Source organism: Thyridium curvatum (assembly GCF_004353045.1).
Source record: "Thyridium curvatum strain D216 chromosome Unknown NODE_38_length_371496_cov_78.080427, whole genome shotgun sequence".
Lineage (NCBI taxonomy): Eukaryota > Fungi > Ascomycota > Sordariomycetes > Thyridiales > Thyridiaceae > Thyridium > Thyridium curvatum.
In genome coordinates this window covers 355,553-371,496 of record NW_022156793.1, presented here as the reverse complement: position 1 = coordinate 371,496, position 15,944 = coordinate 355,553, and the positions used below count along the sequence as shown (strand labels likewise).

Sequence of the window (15,944 nt, the reverse complement as noted above, 5' to 3'; positions counted from 1 at the left end):
CCCCCCCCCTCCGTCCGTCCGTCTCTTTCTTTCATGATATTCAAAAATGCTTCACATGACTTTATGTTCCCAAGTTTCCCAATCATCATAAACCAAAAAAAATAAAAAGAAACTCGCCATCAGCAGTGACAAGTGAGTGACCCTCTCCTTTCAGACGACAACCTGCTCCTCGTCCTCGTCCGGGTCCTCGATGCTGGTCCGCCTCTTGGCCTCGACGGCGCGGCTGACGCGCTGCCCGTCCTCGGACAGCACCTCGAGCGGCTCCTCCTCCTCTTTCTCCGCCTTCTTCTCCTTGTCCCCGGCGGCGTCTTTGCTCACCTGCTCGCCGGCACCAGCAGCCTTCTCCCCCTCGTCGTCCTTCTTCGACGACAAAGAGCCGCCGAACCCAAGGCTCTCAAACGGCCAGAGACTGGGGAACTTGCTGCCGCCGGCGGCCGCGGACGACGAAGGCGGGTGCAGCGCAAGGGGCTTGACCAGCACCGTCCCGGAGCCATGCCCTCCCCCTCCGACCACCTCCCCGCCAGCGCTCCCGAACCCGGCCCCCGCCGTCGTCGAACCCCCCCCAGGCCCCGCGGTCACGACCTCGGGCATAGCAAAGTCGCCAAACTCCTCGTCCTCGTCGACGCCCACCTCGTCCCCGCTGCTCTCGTCGCTGTCCCTCCCGTCCCCGAACCGCTCCCTCCGCCGGATCTCGTCCTCGGCCGCGGCACTGCCACCGCCACCACTATGGCCGCCGCCGCCGCCACCAGCCGCCGCCGCCGCCCTGCGACTCCTCACGACGCCCCTCCACCACGAGCCCCTGGCGCGCCAGGACCCGGGCCCCCGGTCGCCCAGCTCGTTGCCGTCGTCGCTGCCGTCCTCGTCGCGCATGTCGTCGTCCACATCGTCCTCGTCCTCGTCATCATCGAGATCGTCTTCGTCGTCGTCGTGGTCGGCAAAGGGGTTCCGCAGGCGCTGCTCCGAGATGGGCGCCGCGGCCTGCAGGCCGCTGCTCATCATGCCGTTGCCGCCATCGTTGTCGCCCGACGACGACGACGAGGAACCGGCACCGCCGGCAGCGGCGGCCGCCTCCTCGGCGTTGCGCTTGTTCATGGCCAGGCGGGCCGCGAGCTGCAGGCGGGCGCGCGAGGGCGGGATGTTCAGCGGCGGAGGGGGCGGCGGCGGCGGCGGGATGGAGGGCGGGTTGAGGGAGGAAGAGGCGTCGGCATTGGAGAGGGGGTTCGTGTAGCTGCGGAACTGTTTCAATGCGGGGAAAGGGATCCCCCTCGAGTTAGCAATTTGTCCTTTTTCTCTACGAATGGCCTTGGAAGCACCGGTAGTAAGACTAAAGGAAAATTTGACAATAGGAGAGTACATGAGGAGAGACTAGCTGAGAGCACGAAAGTCCTGGAGGAGCAGATGAGGCGATGGATAGAATCCGTAGAGGCAGACAGCACGGGAGTCCCGGAGAGCATGGCCGGCTAGGGGAGTCCTTGATCCCGGAGACGATTCACGCGAGGCCCGGACCAAACTGAGGCAAACCGACACCAAATTCGACATCGAGAGGTCGACCTAGCACATACGACGACGCCCACATAAACCCAAAGAGACTCGGACAAGGAATGCCACAATGCAAAGACAACCGGCTTGGAAGGGATCCAAACTACGCACGCACGTAGTCCGGATCGCAAACGCCCACCAGCAACTTCCCGCATTGATTTGCTATTCCTTGCGAAAGCACCCAAGTCAAATCAGAATATGGGTATCATGTAGTGCCCCCCCGCCCCCCCAGAATTGGCCGTCGATCGCAGTCGCCGTTCCAGTCATCTCGCGTCGCTCGAACTCCCGGCGGCACTGCCGCGCCCAGCTCCTTGCGCTTGCCGGGTGTGCAACCGCCACAGCATCTCCCGCAAGACAGTAAACCGCCGCTGCTCGGCGGGCGAGAACACCCGCCCGGAGAGCCCCAGCTCGGCGTCGGAAAGCTGCGGCACCATCTCGTACTCGGCTTCGTCCTGGTCCTGGTCCTCGGCATCCTCGTCGTGCGGGGCGCACGTGTCCTACACGGGCCTCCTCGTCTCCGCGTGACCGGAATCGCTCGCTCCGTGCTCCAGCTGCTCCCCGGTCCCGGTCCCAGTCTCAGGCCCCTCGTCCTCGGATCCAGATCCCACGCCGTCCAGCATCACGCTGTCCTCCTCGTCGACCTCCATCTCGTCCGGATCCCCACTAGGGTCCAGGCGCAGGTCCTCCCAGTTCCGCATGTCCACAGGGACCCGACTAGAGAAATCGAACCCTCTACTAACCTCGCTGTTGATGTCCTCGTCGTCCCCGACGTCGTCGTCGTCCTCCTCGTCGCTCGAGCTGTGGAAGCTCGACGAGATGCCCGCGCTGATCGAGAACGGGCCCGCGGAGCTGCTCTCGCTGCCGCCCTGCATGTCGCTCAGGCTCCCGCCGTTGAGACCCGCCTCGGCCAGCGCGTTCGACCCCCCACCACCGCCGCCGCCGCCGCCGCCGAGGCTCAGCGCCGAGCCCAGGCCGGTGAGGCCCACGCCCGCCAGGCCGCCTCCGCCGCCGGCAGCCCGGTTGCTCATAGCGACCTCGGGCCGCACCCCGCCGAGGATGGCGTTGTCCCTCTCGCGCGTCTCGGCCAGCGCGCCCTCGACGTAGTTGATCCAGTCCTGCGCCATCACCTTGTCCAGCACGGTCTCGGACAGCAGCTCGGGCGGGTGCCTCTCGGTGAACTTGACCACCTCCTCGGCGATGAGCGTCAGGTGGCCCATGTAGCCCATGCGCGTCTTGGACGCGGCCTGGGACTGCTCCGAGGCCAGCTGGCCCTCGATGATCTTGCTCGTCACGTCGGCGGCCTCGAACAGGGAGACGGCGAGGCTCGGGTTGTAGCCCCTGTCCATGGGCCCGTTGAAGACCTGCTGCACGATGTCGTAGACGACGTTGTGCAGGAAGTTGTTCCAGGGGTACTTGAAGAAGAAGGACAGGATGGTGGGGACCACGCGGTGCTGCACAAACTGCATCTTGAGGTAGTCGCCCACGACGGGCTCGACATGGTCCTCGGGCGCCGACGGTGCCGGCGGCGCCTCGGGTTGGTGGCCAACGATGATAGAGACATCGCCCTGGTCCACGTCGGCAGCATCCTTCTCAGGATCAACGGCGGGGACAGGGATGGGCTCGGCAGGTTCGGCAGGTGTAGCCAAGGTGGCGGCAGGCTTGGCCGGGGATGAAGAGAACAGAGGAGCAGGCAGGTCCTCCGGGTGAGGAGACAGCTCTTTCTCGAACGAAGCCGGTGCTTCTTGCGGATGGAGAGTAGACTCCTCGGACTTCTTGACATCTTCGACAGCCGTGACAATGGATGATACTGTGGGCGTGAATGTGATAGACGGCTCTGCAGCCTCACCCTCCTTGGCTTCCGTCTTTTCGCTCCTTTCCGTGTCGATAGACGCCTCGGATGGCGAAGGCCTGGCGTCCTCCAAGCTGAGCTCTTCGATCTTTTCCGCTGTCTCTCCAACTTCGGGGTTCCCGTCCGCTGTCTCGGCTGTGCTCTCGACGACCGCATCAGCCGCAGGAGCAGCCTCGGGCTTCCGCTTCGAAGGCGAAAGCGGCGCAACCACCAGCTCCGGGTCGTCGTACTGGCGCTGCTCCTCCGGCACTGCTGCTGTGGATACCTTGTCGTCGCTGACCTTCAGTCTCGGTGAGCTAAGCGGCTCGTCGACAAAGTCGTCCTCGTCGTCCTTGTCCAGAAATGACGAGGGCGGCATGGGCTTGTTGGCGCGGCTCGGCAGTTCGTCCTCGGCCTTGACGAACTCGTGCGACGTGTCCTCATCCTCGGCGCCGGTCCCGCCGTGGGAAGACGGCGCGGGCACCTCCTCGAAGCCGTCGTCGTCCGGCACGGCGGTAACGTTAGTGACCTCGAGCCGGCGACCCTCGTCGGCGGGCGACGAGTGGTGGGATATCCGCATCGTCAGCTCCTCCGAGCTGGAAGGCATCTCGTCGAGGCGGCCAGTCCCCGGCATCTCGAGCTTGCCCTCCTCGCGCAGGCGCTGACGCTCGGCGTCGCGGGCGGCGATGAGGCCCTCGGAACCGACCTCGTTGAGCAGGCCCATATTGCTGCAGTGCAGCAGCTCGGCCATGAGCTCGCACGTCTTGAAGCGGTCGAAGCCGAGCGGCTCGATCTTGTCGCCAAAGGTCGACTCGAGGCGCGCCTTTTGTGCGGGAGCGTTCATGATCAGGTCCATAAAGTTGGGGACGTTGTCGGCAAACATGCGCAGCAGGGTGCCGAGGTAGATGGGGTCGCGACTTGAGGGAGCCGAGTTGGCCTCTGTGCCGACGTCCGGGTCGTAGTCAGAGTTGTTCTTGCGGATGACCTCGATGACGATACCAACGCCGACGGTGAGGGCGTTGCCGCCGCCAAGCATGTAATTTATGAGCTGTTGTACGCAGGGGCGGGAGACGAGTTGTCGCGTAAGCTCGTTGGGGCCGATGCAGGTCTGCTCGTTCTGGGAGGCATTGGCGGAGACGGTGATGATGGCCTTCATAAAGTCGCCAGCTGAGGTCTGGGTTGCCCAGCTGTATTTCGGGTCGAGGAAGGCCAGAAGCGAGGGCATCAGGTTTTGGGTATAGAGCCACTACGGGGGGCGAGTTAGAATGTTGAACCAAATGGAGGTTTCTCAGCACAACCGAGGCTCCTGGAACTTACCTCGACAACACCCTGTCCGCTCTCTGTCCGCTCGAGACTGATGATCTTGAGTAGCAGGTCCATAACCATGGGGGAGTCGACATGACGAAGCATGTGGGGGATGGCGCCGTCGATGGTCTTGAGGAAGTCGATCATCTCCTCCGTCTTCTTGTCAAACAAGGATTCGTTGACCTTGGTGAAGTAGCTCGCCTGCAGAGGGTCGAGGGGTGTCGGGCGCTCGAGGAAAGTCCAGAACTTCTGGAGCAGATCTCGGGAGGAGGGCTCCATCAGGGCCTCGCAGATGGACCAGTTGTCCGAGGACAGGACTTCGCAGGCGACGTAGGCGTACTTGTTGCGCTTCTTCTCGGCCTCCTCCTCTTCGTTGCCGGCATCGGTGGCGCGCGAGGAGGAGCGAGAGCGGCCAAAGGGCAGGGAGCGGCCCTTGCCCTTTTCGTCATCTCCGTCTTCGTCGTCGTCGGGGACGGCGACCGGCTCTAGCTTGGGGGCGACGACATACTCGAGCAGCTTCTCGAGGACCTGGCGCTGGCGCAGGTAGTCGAGGAGCTTGCCGTTGTGCTGTTTGAGCTCCTGTATCAGGTCGCTCTCGTCGAGCAGCTCCTCGAGGGTGAACTCGGCCTTGTCGAGGATGTTGTCGATGGCTGATATGTTGGCGTAGCCGCCAAATCTCCAAAACATCTTGGCAGGTCGTGTGGGCGCCTCAGGTTACAGCACTGGTCGGCGGACACCAGGGCTGGGGAGGAGGGCTGTGCTTGCGATGGCTGGTGCAGACAAGGCTCTGCGGAGTGTGCATGCGGATATGATAGGCCGCAGGATGGTGGCGAAGAAGAAGAAGATGGATGGTTGTCGAGATCTATGCCGAGGTCGAGGTCGAGGTCGAGGTCGTGGTCGAGTTCGAGATCGGTCGACGGAGTTTGGTATTACGGACCCAGCGTTTTGCGATGTGCAGGTATGATGAATGCCAGAAAACCAGGGTATGCCAGTATGCAAATGCTCGGTGAGCGAGTCGCTGATAGAAAAGGGGGGTATCTCAATGGATGGTCTAGAAGAATCTGCTCAGATGAGGGAGCGTGGAGCGTGGTCAACGATCAGCCAGCTGTCTTGTGGTCTTGTGTGCTTGTGATGATGTAAGAATGCGAGCGCCAGAAGGGGGGAAACAGGTGAATCCTGTGCCTTGTGCAGCGCCAGGAGGGCGAATCCCGCGAATGACTGCAGCTGTCAAGGGTTTCCCCACAGGATGCAGATCCGGGTGAAGGGGACGATGGTCGATGGACGATGGAAAGCGGCTCCCGACGTCGAGCAGGGAGCTGGGAGCTGGGAGCTGCTGAGCTGACGCATCGGTCGCCCGGTTCAAGACGGGCGCAAGGCTGGCTGCAGTCGGTCGGGACTGCGCGTAGGAGGCGTTCGAGGTGTCGACGGACAGATGAAGAGGCGGTTGGGGAGCAAGCAGGCAGAGGAACTCACCTTGTACAGCGGTGAATCTCTCTCTATCTCTCTGCACTGGGGCGTGGAAGGAGATGAGCCCACCGAAAAAGAAAGGGTCGTGTTTTGGTCGACGATGGAGTGATCGCAGTCGCAGTCGGCAGTCCGACGAGACGGGGAGAAGGAGGGAGGGGTGTGTGGGAGCACGGAGGCAGATGGATCTCGGATCGGCGTGTGGTTGTGCAGAAAAGAGTGAGCGAGCACAGCACAGCACAGCACAGAGAGCACAGGTGAAGCAGCCAGCATTTGATGACAATATCCCGGATTTGAGATTGCGCATTTTCCACAGATGGATCCAGCCGGCGCTGGATTGGACTGCGGGACCGCTGCCACGCGCGCTGCTGCCCAAGAGCCCTGGCTGCAGCCAGTAACAATCCCCTGAGCAGTACCCTCGAGCACCCTAGCAAGGCCCCGGCCCCCTTTAAGTCCTGCCTGAGTGAACCCCCCCCTCCCCCCTAGCACCATGGAGATTCTCCAAGCCTGGTTTTCCAGCTGCTAGGTGCCCTAGGCAAGGTACCTGCAGCCGCCACCAGCCGCCAGCAAGATCAGCCGGGAGGGCCAAGTACTCCTCCCGCGTGTCTTATCTGTGCAGCCTGTGCTCTTGCGTGTCACGTTTCCTTCAGCAGCACAATTTGGCCTGGTCAAATCTCATCACGCTCGGGAAGATCCACGATCCCATCCGCCGTCCACCCATCATCCATCGCGCGGAACAACCCAGAGAAAACGCCAGGCCAGGGTCGCAGGGAGGTCTGTGCTTGTACTGTACACGCAAAACGCCTCCAATCCATCTGGCATCACCCACAGGCAACTTGGCTTATCCTCCTTCCCATCTGCTCTCCGGATGGGAGTGGCCCTGAAACAGAGCCTCCGAGGGGGGCGAGGAATGGACAGAAGACCCTAGATTCTCCTGCACGCGACATCGATCGAGGCGGGGGTCCACATTGGGCACACCCATTCCTTGTCTCCTTGTCTCCTTGTCTCCTCTCCGATTTGATCTAGAGAAGAATGCCATTGTGGAGAGAAGACTCCGAGGGAGGGCAAATCACACCAAGACAGCCCCCAATCCCGCGACTGACATGTGTCAACTGGTAGGCCTATATCATATTGAGCAGCCTGATAGTAGGTAGTGCTGTGGGCAAAGCAATGGCAGATCTGATAAATCACCACGATAGCCGCGATCCGAGGCGGCATACCGTCAGATGTCCTGCTGATGGTGGGTGCAGGTGCTGTTCGAGTGAGCCGCATTCCCGACGTTGCATGACATCACCAGAAACAACAGAGCGTCCGAGGATAGCATGAAGGTTCAACTTCCTGCTTGTCTCCTGCCAGATGGCCTCAAAGTACTAAACGTGTTGATCCGTGCCTGATGCCAAATGTTGTCGTCGCCGCCATCTCGAGGCAGGCCAAGACCACATGCACACATGCCAGATCTAACAAGTATCCCAAGCTGTTGACTGATGAGATGGACTCCCTACAAAAGCAGTCATCACAACGGACATCCTGCCCTCGAGTTTCTGAGTGTGCATCGCTGCATCTCAGGTTCAACAGGCCCCTCTTCAACCCGCGAGGAAGATCGATCCCCTTACCGGGCAATGGCTAAATCCCACCATCCCGCATGTAAACACGGAAGCAAGCCGCCGCAATCTGCACCCCCGAGTTTCATGCACCAGAAGAGGCCAACAATGCAACTTCTCGGGGCCTCAATTTAATAAACACGCCCTCGCGGCGTCAAATCGGGATCCCGAGAGACAAGAGCTGCTTTTAAAAATAAACATAAAACAAGAACAGAACACGATTGTCGCTGATCCACCGCAAAGCCATGAAAGCGACACCCGCCGCCGCGCTGCTCGGCTGCCTCCTCCTCGCCGCCGGCGCCGGCGCCGTCCAGCTCCGCGGCGGCGACGAGCCCCAGGTCCCCGTCACCACCGCCGAGGGCTTCAGGTGGAAGAACCCCTTCGTCGGCCACGGCGGCGACGAGTTCTCCGCGCCCGCCGGCTACGAGGCCGCCTGCGAGGTCGTGGGCACCTACTACGCGCGCGAGCACACGCTGCGCGACCACATGACCCCGCCGCCGCAGGGGTTCAAGCCCTGGGCCAACCTGCTCAAGGACCTCTTCGGCGGCCGGCCCTTCCCGGGCTCCTGGGAGGGCCGCGACGCGCACGGCTCCCTGCGCACCGTCCTGGTCATGGACTACGCCGACGTGCCGCCCGCCGTGCGCGAGTGGATCGACAGCGACGAGGGCCGCCAGAGGGGCCTGTTCGGCGTCTACGACCGCGACACGCCCGACTCGGAGCCCGAGCCGCCCGAGGGCCAGGAGAAGAAGAGCGACGGCATGGAGGACTGGGGCGACAAGGTCATGGTTTTCGCGGCCGGGGCGCTGTACGAGGTGCTGCCGCTCTGGGTGGCGGACGAGTCCAAGTGCCAAGGTCAGTTTTTCTTGCTTTCTACTCCGCGCATAACTACGCTCTGGCCCCCCGAATGATGGGAATGATCGGAAATGCTTCTTGGAGCTAACATGCTGGTTGTGGTACCTAGCCGCGCTCAAGGACCTAAGCAGGTACAAGCCGGTGGCCGAGGACGGCGCCGTCGTGGCCTGGCCCATCCAGCACACGCCTCCCGACAGGCGACATGATAGGCGGGAAATCAGGATCAAGATCAAGGCCCAGGTGCTCAAGGCCAAGGAGGGGAAACGAGTCGACCTGGTCGAGGAGCTGGAGAAGGACGCAAAGGACGCGAAAGAGGAGCAGAAGAAGAACGCGGCAAAGGATGGTGATGATGGCAAGACGAAAGACGCCAAGGAATCCGTCTCTGCCGCCAAAGACGAGCTGTGAAAGCAAATTCTGTATCATAAGTGATGTAGCAATATGCACAACTAGCTACCTCGGGCTTCTGGAGCGAGGTCGAAGCAGCATCTCTCACAGTGAAACACATCCTCCTCGGATGTGACCTCCAGCAAACCCGCGATCGATTGAACGGACATCTAAAGGACCGAATCTTCGGACATTCCCTCCGAAGCACCATCCGGCGTATTTCAACGCCTAAAAGATGTGCCTACCTACCTAGTTTACCTGGACTTGTTGGGCGTGTTGGGGCTGAATTACCACAAAAGGCGCCGAGATTGGCCGTGCGCTGCCGACAATTGCCGCAGTCGGATGGGCTGGCATGACGCTCTGATTCGCCCAGGCCAAAGCATTCGAGATCCATCCCAGTCATTGGGGGGAAAATTGGAAAGGGGACCGACTCGAAGACACGCCAAGCAAAGGCGAACACCATACCCGGACCGTTCCCGATGAACGGAGTCGACTCCCCGTCGTACGCCAATTACCAAGAGAAAACCCTTGCTTAGTATATCACCAACTGTCGTGCTACCCCAGAGAAGCCGAAGCACGCCAGCCAGAAAGCACTCAAAGGAACCTCAGCCGGGTAGGGCTGAGATCATGCTAACGTTTTCCTCTTTTCTTCGCCTCTCCCTCGCCCCAGCGTGAATGAAGCACAGACAGCTCTCCGCAATTGCTCTCCTCTGCTTGGCGAGCATCTGGAACTAGCTCGATATACACAACTGCCGATCCTTCCGGGATCCAATTCCGCATGGCTCACGTCGACAGCCCCGGCTCCGACCGGGCCTCATCCCCGGGCCCAGCTGGCGGCCGCGACGGCCCGGCCAAGGACGATGCCGCCCTCGGCGGCAAAGGCGCAGCGTCGGCGTCGGCGTCGGCGGCTGCGCCGAACAAGAAACGCTCCGCCCGGGCCTGCCTCTCCTGCCGGGCCCGCAAGGTCAGGTGCAACGTCGCCCTGCACGGCGCCCCCTGCACCAACTGCCGCCTCGACGAGGTCGAGTGCGTCGTCAAGCCCCGCACCCGCAAGTGGCACCTCGCCGCCGCCATGGCCGCCGAGGCCGCCGTCGCCCAGCAGAAGAGCCTCGCGCCCATGCTGCCGCCGCCGCAACGGCACCAACTGCAGCCGCCGCCGCCGCAGCAGACGCACCACCTCCAGCAGCAGATGCCCATCAGCGACGCCTTCTCGCTGATCAACGACCTCGTCGCTGACGGCGGGCAGGTCCTGCAGCAGCAGCAGCAGCAGCAGCATACTCAGCCGTCCATTGGCATCGATAACTCGTTCCGGGCCGAGATCACGGCCTCGGAGCCGTCATTCTTCCTAGGGCCGGATCTGCAGCTTGGCGGCACCGGAGCCACCGGAGGCGTCGGCGAGACAGAGGACTTTTTGACCTCGCTGACGGATGACTCCCTGAATTCATTAGACGGGAGGCTCGAGGACAGACCGGACAACGACTTTCAGTTCTCCAACTTTAGCCTCGAGAAGGAGCAGAGCAGTGGTGAGTTCCTGTTACTGCCTAACAACTACCTGACTGGTTGATATCCTGACCCGGCATATCATAGATATCTTCGCTCCGCCCTTCCAGTCCGCCCTGACTGCCCGGCCGGGCGCCTTCATGCTCTTCTCGTGCTTCCCCTTCATCGAGGCCGATGCTCTCTACCGCCTACCGCCTGAGGATGCCACATTTCTCGAGCAGAAGGGGTGCTTTCATATCCCTACGCGTACTATCCTGGATGAGTTCATGCAGCAGTACTTCCTCCACATCCACCCCATCTTCCCGCTCCTCAACGAGCGCGACTTTTGGACGGCCTACTCGGCCAGGACGCCCGGTGGTGCTCGGATACCGCTGTTCCTGATGCAGGCGATGCTGTTCACTGCCAGTCCGGTGAGTAGCACATGTGGATGGAAGACTATGTATGGCCTAAGACTAATGAATGCATGACATGACAGTATGTTCAATTACAGACACTGAGGACACTCGGCTTCGCGACGGTGAAGCAAGCCCGCAACAACTTTTACTCAAAAGCCAAGGTGAGTTTTCTGGCAAGCGAGGCGCCTCTCTCTCTCTCTCTCTATCTATCTATCTATCTATGAGACCACACTTCTTCACTCAGGGACAGCACTTCTGACCGTGCGCACACACATAGGCCCTCTTCGACACCGACCCCTACCGAGACGACATCATCAGCGCCCAGGGCGCCCTCATGCTCACCTACCACGCCCCGACCACCAACGCCTCCATCAGCACCTACTGGCTCAGCACCGCCGTGCACTTCGCCCGCAGCGCCCGCGCCGACACCTTCGACACCTTCGCCAGCAGCACCGGCGACGGCACCCCGGCCGGCAACGCCCAGGCCCAGCGCACCGCCACCATCCTCAAGCGCCTCTGGTGGTGCTGCATCATGCGCGACCGCATCATGTCCCTCGGCCTGCGCCGCCCCCTGCACATCGGCGCCGCCGACGTCGACGCCGACCTGCCCGGCTTCGCCGAGCGCGACTTCGCCGACGAGGTGCGCGGCTCGCTCGTCTACGGCCCGGCCACCAAGCAGATCCTCGTGCAGGTCGCCGTCTCCTTCTCCGAGCTGTGCCCCGTGCTCAACGACGCCCTGGCCATACTGTACCCGACGCGGGCGGGCGCCGCGCTGGACAACCCGTCGCGCAGCCGGCGCGTCGCCATGGACTGCCTCGCGCGCCTCGACCGCTGGCACGGCAAGACGCTCGCCAAGTTCCAGGTGCCGCGGCACAGCAACCTGTTCGGCGGCCCCGGCGGCGGCGTCGGCGGCATCGGCGGCGGCGCGCACCACCAGCACGAGTCGCTGACCCTCTTCACCAACATGATGTACATCTACCACTTCACGGCCAAGGCCGCGCTCTGCAACAAGCTCATCTTCATCTCCATCGCCGACGACGCCGCCGCGCACGATGGCGACGACGACGCCGGCGGCGGCAACGAGGAGCAGCGGCGCCTGCAGGTGCAGGCCGAGATGGACCGGTCCCTGCGCGGCATCACCGACGGCTTCATGGAGCTCGAGAGCATGGGCCTCGTCAAGTTCCTGACCAACACCTTCGTCGCCTTCTCGGCCTTCCCCTTCATCTGGCACATCCTCGACTCGAAGCTGCTCGAGTCCGAGAGCAGCAGCGGCCGGCGCGGCGGCGACGCGCGGCGCGACCTGCGCGTCTACGCCAACGTCATGCGCGGCTTCCGCCAGCTCTACGAGAGCACCGACAGCGTGCTGCAGTGCATCGAGCGGACGGTCAACCACGTCAAGCTCAACGAGATGCTGTCGTCGTCGCACCACCAGTCGTCGTCGTGCTCGTCCTCGACCTCGCCCTCCTTCTCCGAGAGCTCGTGGGAGAGCCTGCTGGCCAGCACGGGCGGGCCCATGACGGAGGCGCACGAGCCGGCGGCGGCGGCGGGCAGCAGCAACAGCAACAGCAGCGCGGTCGGGACGCACCACCGCTCCGGCAACGCGTGGGTGGACCTGCTGGTCGGCAAGCCGCAGTCGTACGTGCGCATCGCGCTGACGGTCGACCTGTCGCTGTCGCGGGGCCAGGTCCCCTCCGAGGCCGACTTCCCCAAGGCCCTGCAGGCGCTGTGCCGCTCGCGCCGCCACGACGTGCTGAGCGCCGCGGCGGCCGTGGAGACGACCGACCTCGGCTTCTACGAGTGTCTGCAGCAGGCGTTTGGGGCTGGGGCCACGGCCTGAGAAAGTTGAAGCGTGTCGGATCTGGATGTCAGGTGAACGGATTTCCTTAGGGCAGGGCCCAGGAGCTTGATTTGATGGCTGTGTAATGTACGTATCAATGCCATTTGTGCGGATTAGCCTGTATTGTCTTTTTTGGAATGAGTATCAGCGATCTTGGACGTTACAGACAGGACAGGGATGATTTGATCCTTTGGCAATCATGGCAGTCATGTGAGGTCAGCAGGGCTGTTTCGTCTCTTTATTAAACACTGGATACTCAACCTCAAAGAGTGTTTATCAATCACAAACCTACCTCATTAGCCACTCCGCCCGCCATCTCACATAACAACTGCCCTCGCAGACAGTACAGCCATGCCCCTCACGCGCGACACCTTCCTCTACCGCGGCGCCCTCGTCGTCGGCGTCCTGCCCGTCTTCCTCTCCTCCGTCAACCCCGTCTTCCGCCCCGAGCCTTCCATACGCGGCCTCGGCTTCCGGGTCCCCGCGGATGCGCAAGACAGGAAGACGGCGCTCATGCTTGTCCGCGTGATCGGCATCCGCAATCTCGTCATCACGGCGTCGCTGGTCAGCGGCTGGCTGTCGGGCAGCGGGCGGCGCGTGGCGGAGGGCCTCGCGGGCCTGGCGTTCATCGCCGCCACGGACGGGGTGCTCGTCCGCGGGCTGGGGATCCAGACGGGCGGGTGGAGAGAATGGCCTTTTGTGCCGGTGCTTCTGGGGTTCGCGGCCGGGTTTATGGGCTGGATCTGAGGTCGGCATGGACGACAGAGATGGAGAGCAGTTGCGGCAGAGGGTGTGTCTGGGTTGCCTGGTTTTAGGATTACGGCTCCAGCACCGCGTCTTATCAGTCAACAGCATGCAGCATGAAACGTCTGATATTCATTCTGAATTACCATTGATCTCCTCACATTTCACTTATCAAATCCATCCCCTCGAGACGTACTGAAGCTTGATGACTACCTCGTCTACATTGCACCGCACTCATTATAGCCCTGAAACGATATGCCCACCTGCCCGATCCGAGTCATCCCTCACAGATAAAATATGCCCGTTCGTCGTGTGGCCTTTCGGCAGTATCCACGCTTACATCCCTCGCAGAGGTCCGACTCGTGCGGTGGCGTCTTCTTATCGTTACGCGTCGTAAACTCCGTGCGGATGCCGCCCCAGGCCTTGAGCCGGGTGGCGATCCGTTCGATATAGCACTCTTCGTCAAGGGTCATCGTGCCGAGACTCTTGCAGCGGCGGCAACGCTGGTTGAAAACGACGGCGTTGTAGCGGTCCCCAGGGTAGGCCCGTATCAGGGTGCTGACGATGCCGCTCGTCCAGGTGTTGCCGCAGCCCTTGCGGTGGCATCTGAATTGGGCCAAGACGTTGGTCGACCAGGTCTTGGTGGTACCAGCGTCAGTATTGATGGGATGGAATGCCGGCTCTGGAATCGGGTCCAAAGAGACAGCTGCAAGGACTGAGCCGTGGAGGGAAGGGAACATGAAGGATTCTTTGGTCATTTTGCTGGAGATGCACTGTCATCGACAGACTGGGCCTGCTATCATAGAAAATGGAGAGAATGAGAAGGAAAGATGGATAGAAAAATGGTGTTGCTTGTTACGCTATCTCCTTATAAAGTCTGCATATTGAAGCCAACCTCCTGGACGGGAAGAAGACATGGCATCCAACAGAGTTTGTTGAGAGAACATTCATGGGGCAGCATGCATGCACTTGATACTGGCATCTTGTCCTCTCATTTGTGCAAGCCCTGCTCTTTGCTTTTTGCTGCGCTCGAGATATGTGCACTCATGCGGGAGGCCAACCAGAAACCAATCCAACGGGTACCTCAATATGGTGAGCCGTTGCGGGGAAGCTGTGAAGACAAATGCTCAGACACGAATCGTAGACAACGATACATTGACTGCATACCAGTCGCTAAAAGGCACACTTTGCTTGGTCTTTATTTTACATTAGCGAAATGCTCAATTGTTGAACATCTGCTGTCACTCTGATCTTGTGCCTCTTGCGAGTTGCACATGGCGTGAACCTACGTACGTACTGACTCGACAAGGAGAGGCGCCATCAAGAATGCAGCAACACTGCTAATTGGTTAACATCATCCGGAGCATTCCAACGGAGACGGATTTTGACCCAACGCTAGACCCCCGTTCCATGCTAAGCTATGATGAGCCTAGAATACTTGGGATTTGGGCGCTATAGGCCGCTATATATAGGAGCATCATCCTCATGCAGGTGTTGTCATGATATTTAGGTCACCGCTGTCTTTCGTCCATCACAGACTGTCTACTTCCGCAATCATGATTTACGACAATACTGCCGACACATCACCGCCGGAGGATCATATCAAATCCTACGCACTCTCAAAGGATCAAGAACCGATTCCAGCATCACCAAATTTTGGCATCGACTCGCCCCTGGGTCTGCTAGCCTCCAACATCTTGGCGCCTCTCTACCTCTATGCGACTTTGAAAGGCAAGCATCAAGTATGGGCAGAGATACTTGATGCCCTTCCAGACGACCTCTTCAAGCAGCCGACTCTCGATGTGGGCTGCGGTCGAGGAATGGTTCTACTCAAGGTTGCTCAGCGGAAAAAGAAGATCACAGAGTCATCAACAGCACCCGGGGTGAGCGTTGAACAAGCTTACGGCATTGATATATTCAACACCGGCGATCAGTCTGGCAATTCACCGCTTGCTACATACAAGAATGCCGCCGCTATGGGGGTTGTCGACCAGACTGTTCTCCATACCGCCAGCTTCACCGAGAGACTTCCCTTCGCCGACAACACGTTCTCTCTCGTCACCTCCAGCCTGGCTATTCACAACGTAGATGGTGTTGGAAGGGCCAATGCAATGAAGGAAATCATGCGAGTCTGCCTACCGGGGGCCACGGTCGTGATAATAGATCTGCAGGGATACGTCAAGGCGCACGAAAAGCTGGCTCGAGAGCACGGGTGGGAAGCGGTGGAAGTCCAGCAGGTGGGGATGCGGATGCAGTTTGGACTGCTTCCGTGTCAAGTTCTCAGGGCAACGAAGCCATGATGGGATTATGTATGGACCAGTGACGCATCCTCCTAGGAATAAATACTGTCAGGCTATGCGCGTGCTTTTAGGTGCAAGAAGACTGCCTGCGCTATTCAACCCGAGACACTTGTTCAGATTGTCAAAGTTGATCGGGTTCGGACACCGGTCATGAACAGTGATGAGGGATATGAGGGATTCGAGGCATCGGGGCTG

The 15,944-nt window shown here is 60.8% G+C and overlaps 7 protein-coding genes across 7 annotated transcripts; 3 read left to right on the top strand and 4 right to left on the bottom strand.

Annotated features, from left to right (window-relative positions):
* Positions 1–150: 150 nt before the first annotated feature.
* E0L32_006667 (uncharacterized protein) lies at positions 151–1,356 on the bottom strand (the record flags this gene model as incomplete). Its single annotated transcript, XM_031141325.1, has 1 exon — positions 151–1,356. One exon carries the CDS (start codon positions 1,354–1,356, stop codon positions 151–153), a length of 1,206 nt encoding a protein of 401 aa, XP_030994733.1.
* A 680-nt stretch (positions 1,357–2,036) lies between these two features.
* On the bottom strand, positions 2,037–5,359 carry E0L32_006666 (uncharacterized protein; the record flags this gene model as incomplete). The annotated part of the gene is made up of 2 exons (XM_031141324.1): positions 2,037–4,613; positions 4,685–5,359. 2 exons carry the CDS (start codon positions 5,357–5,359, stop codon positions 2,037–2,039), a joined length of 3,252 nt encoding a protein of 1,083 aa, XP_030994732.1.
* Positions 5,360–5,762: 403 nt separating this feature from the next.
* Positions 5,763–6,443, bottom strand: E0L32_006665 (uncharacterized protein; the record flags this gene model as incomplete). Its single annotated transcript, XM_031141322.1, has 1 exon — positions 5,763–6,443. The coding sequence occupies one exon, from the start codon at positions 6,441–6,443 to the stop codon at positions 5,763–5,765; it is 681 nt and encodes a 226-aa protein (XP_030994731.1).
* A 1,539-nt stretch (positions 6,444–7,982) lies between these two features.
* On the top strand, positions 7,983–8,994 carry E0L32_006664 (uncharacterized protein; the record flags this gene model as incomplete). Its single annotated transcript, XM_031141321.1, has 2 exons — positions 7,983–8,589; positions 8,699–8,994. 2 exons carry the CDS (start codon positions 7,983–7,985, stop codon positions 8,992–8,994), a joined length of 903 nt encoding a protein of 300 aa, XP_030994730.1.
* A 757-nt stretch (positions 8,995–9,751) lies between these two features.
* E0L32_006663 (uncharacterized protein) lies at positions 9,752–12,705 on the top strand (the record flags this gene model as incomplete). The annotated part of the gene is made up of 4 exons (XM_031141320.1): positions 9,752–10,496; positions 10,561–10,883; positions 10,949–11,029; positions 11,146–12,705. The coding sequence occupies 4 exons, from the start codon at positions 9,752–9,754 to the stop codon at positions 12,703–12,705; spliced, it is 2,709 nt and encodes a 902-aa protein (XP_030994729.1).
* Positions 12,706–12,993: 288 nt separating this feature from the next.
* On the bottom strand, positions 12,994–14,207 carry E0L32_006662 (uncharacterized protein; the record flags this gene model as incomplete). The annotated part of the gene is made up of 2 exons (XM_031141319.1): positions 12,994–13,442; positions 13,790–14,207. The coding sequence occupies 2 exons, from the start codon at positions 14,205–14,207 to the stop codon at positions 12,994–12,996; spliced, it is 867 nt and encodes a 288-aa protein (XP_030994728.1).
* A 798-nt stretch (positions 14,208–15,005) lies between these two features.
* Positions 15,006–15,749, top strand: E0L32_006661 (uncharacterized protein; the record flags this gene model as incomplete). Its single annotated transcript, XM_031141318.1, has 1 exon — positions 15,006–15,749. One exon carries the CDS (start codon positions 15,006–15,008, stop codon positions 15,747–15,749), a length of 744 nt encoding a protein of 247 aa, XP_030994727.1.
* Between the last annotated feature and the right edge of the window lie 195 nt (positions 15,750–15,944).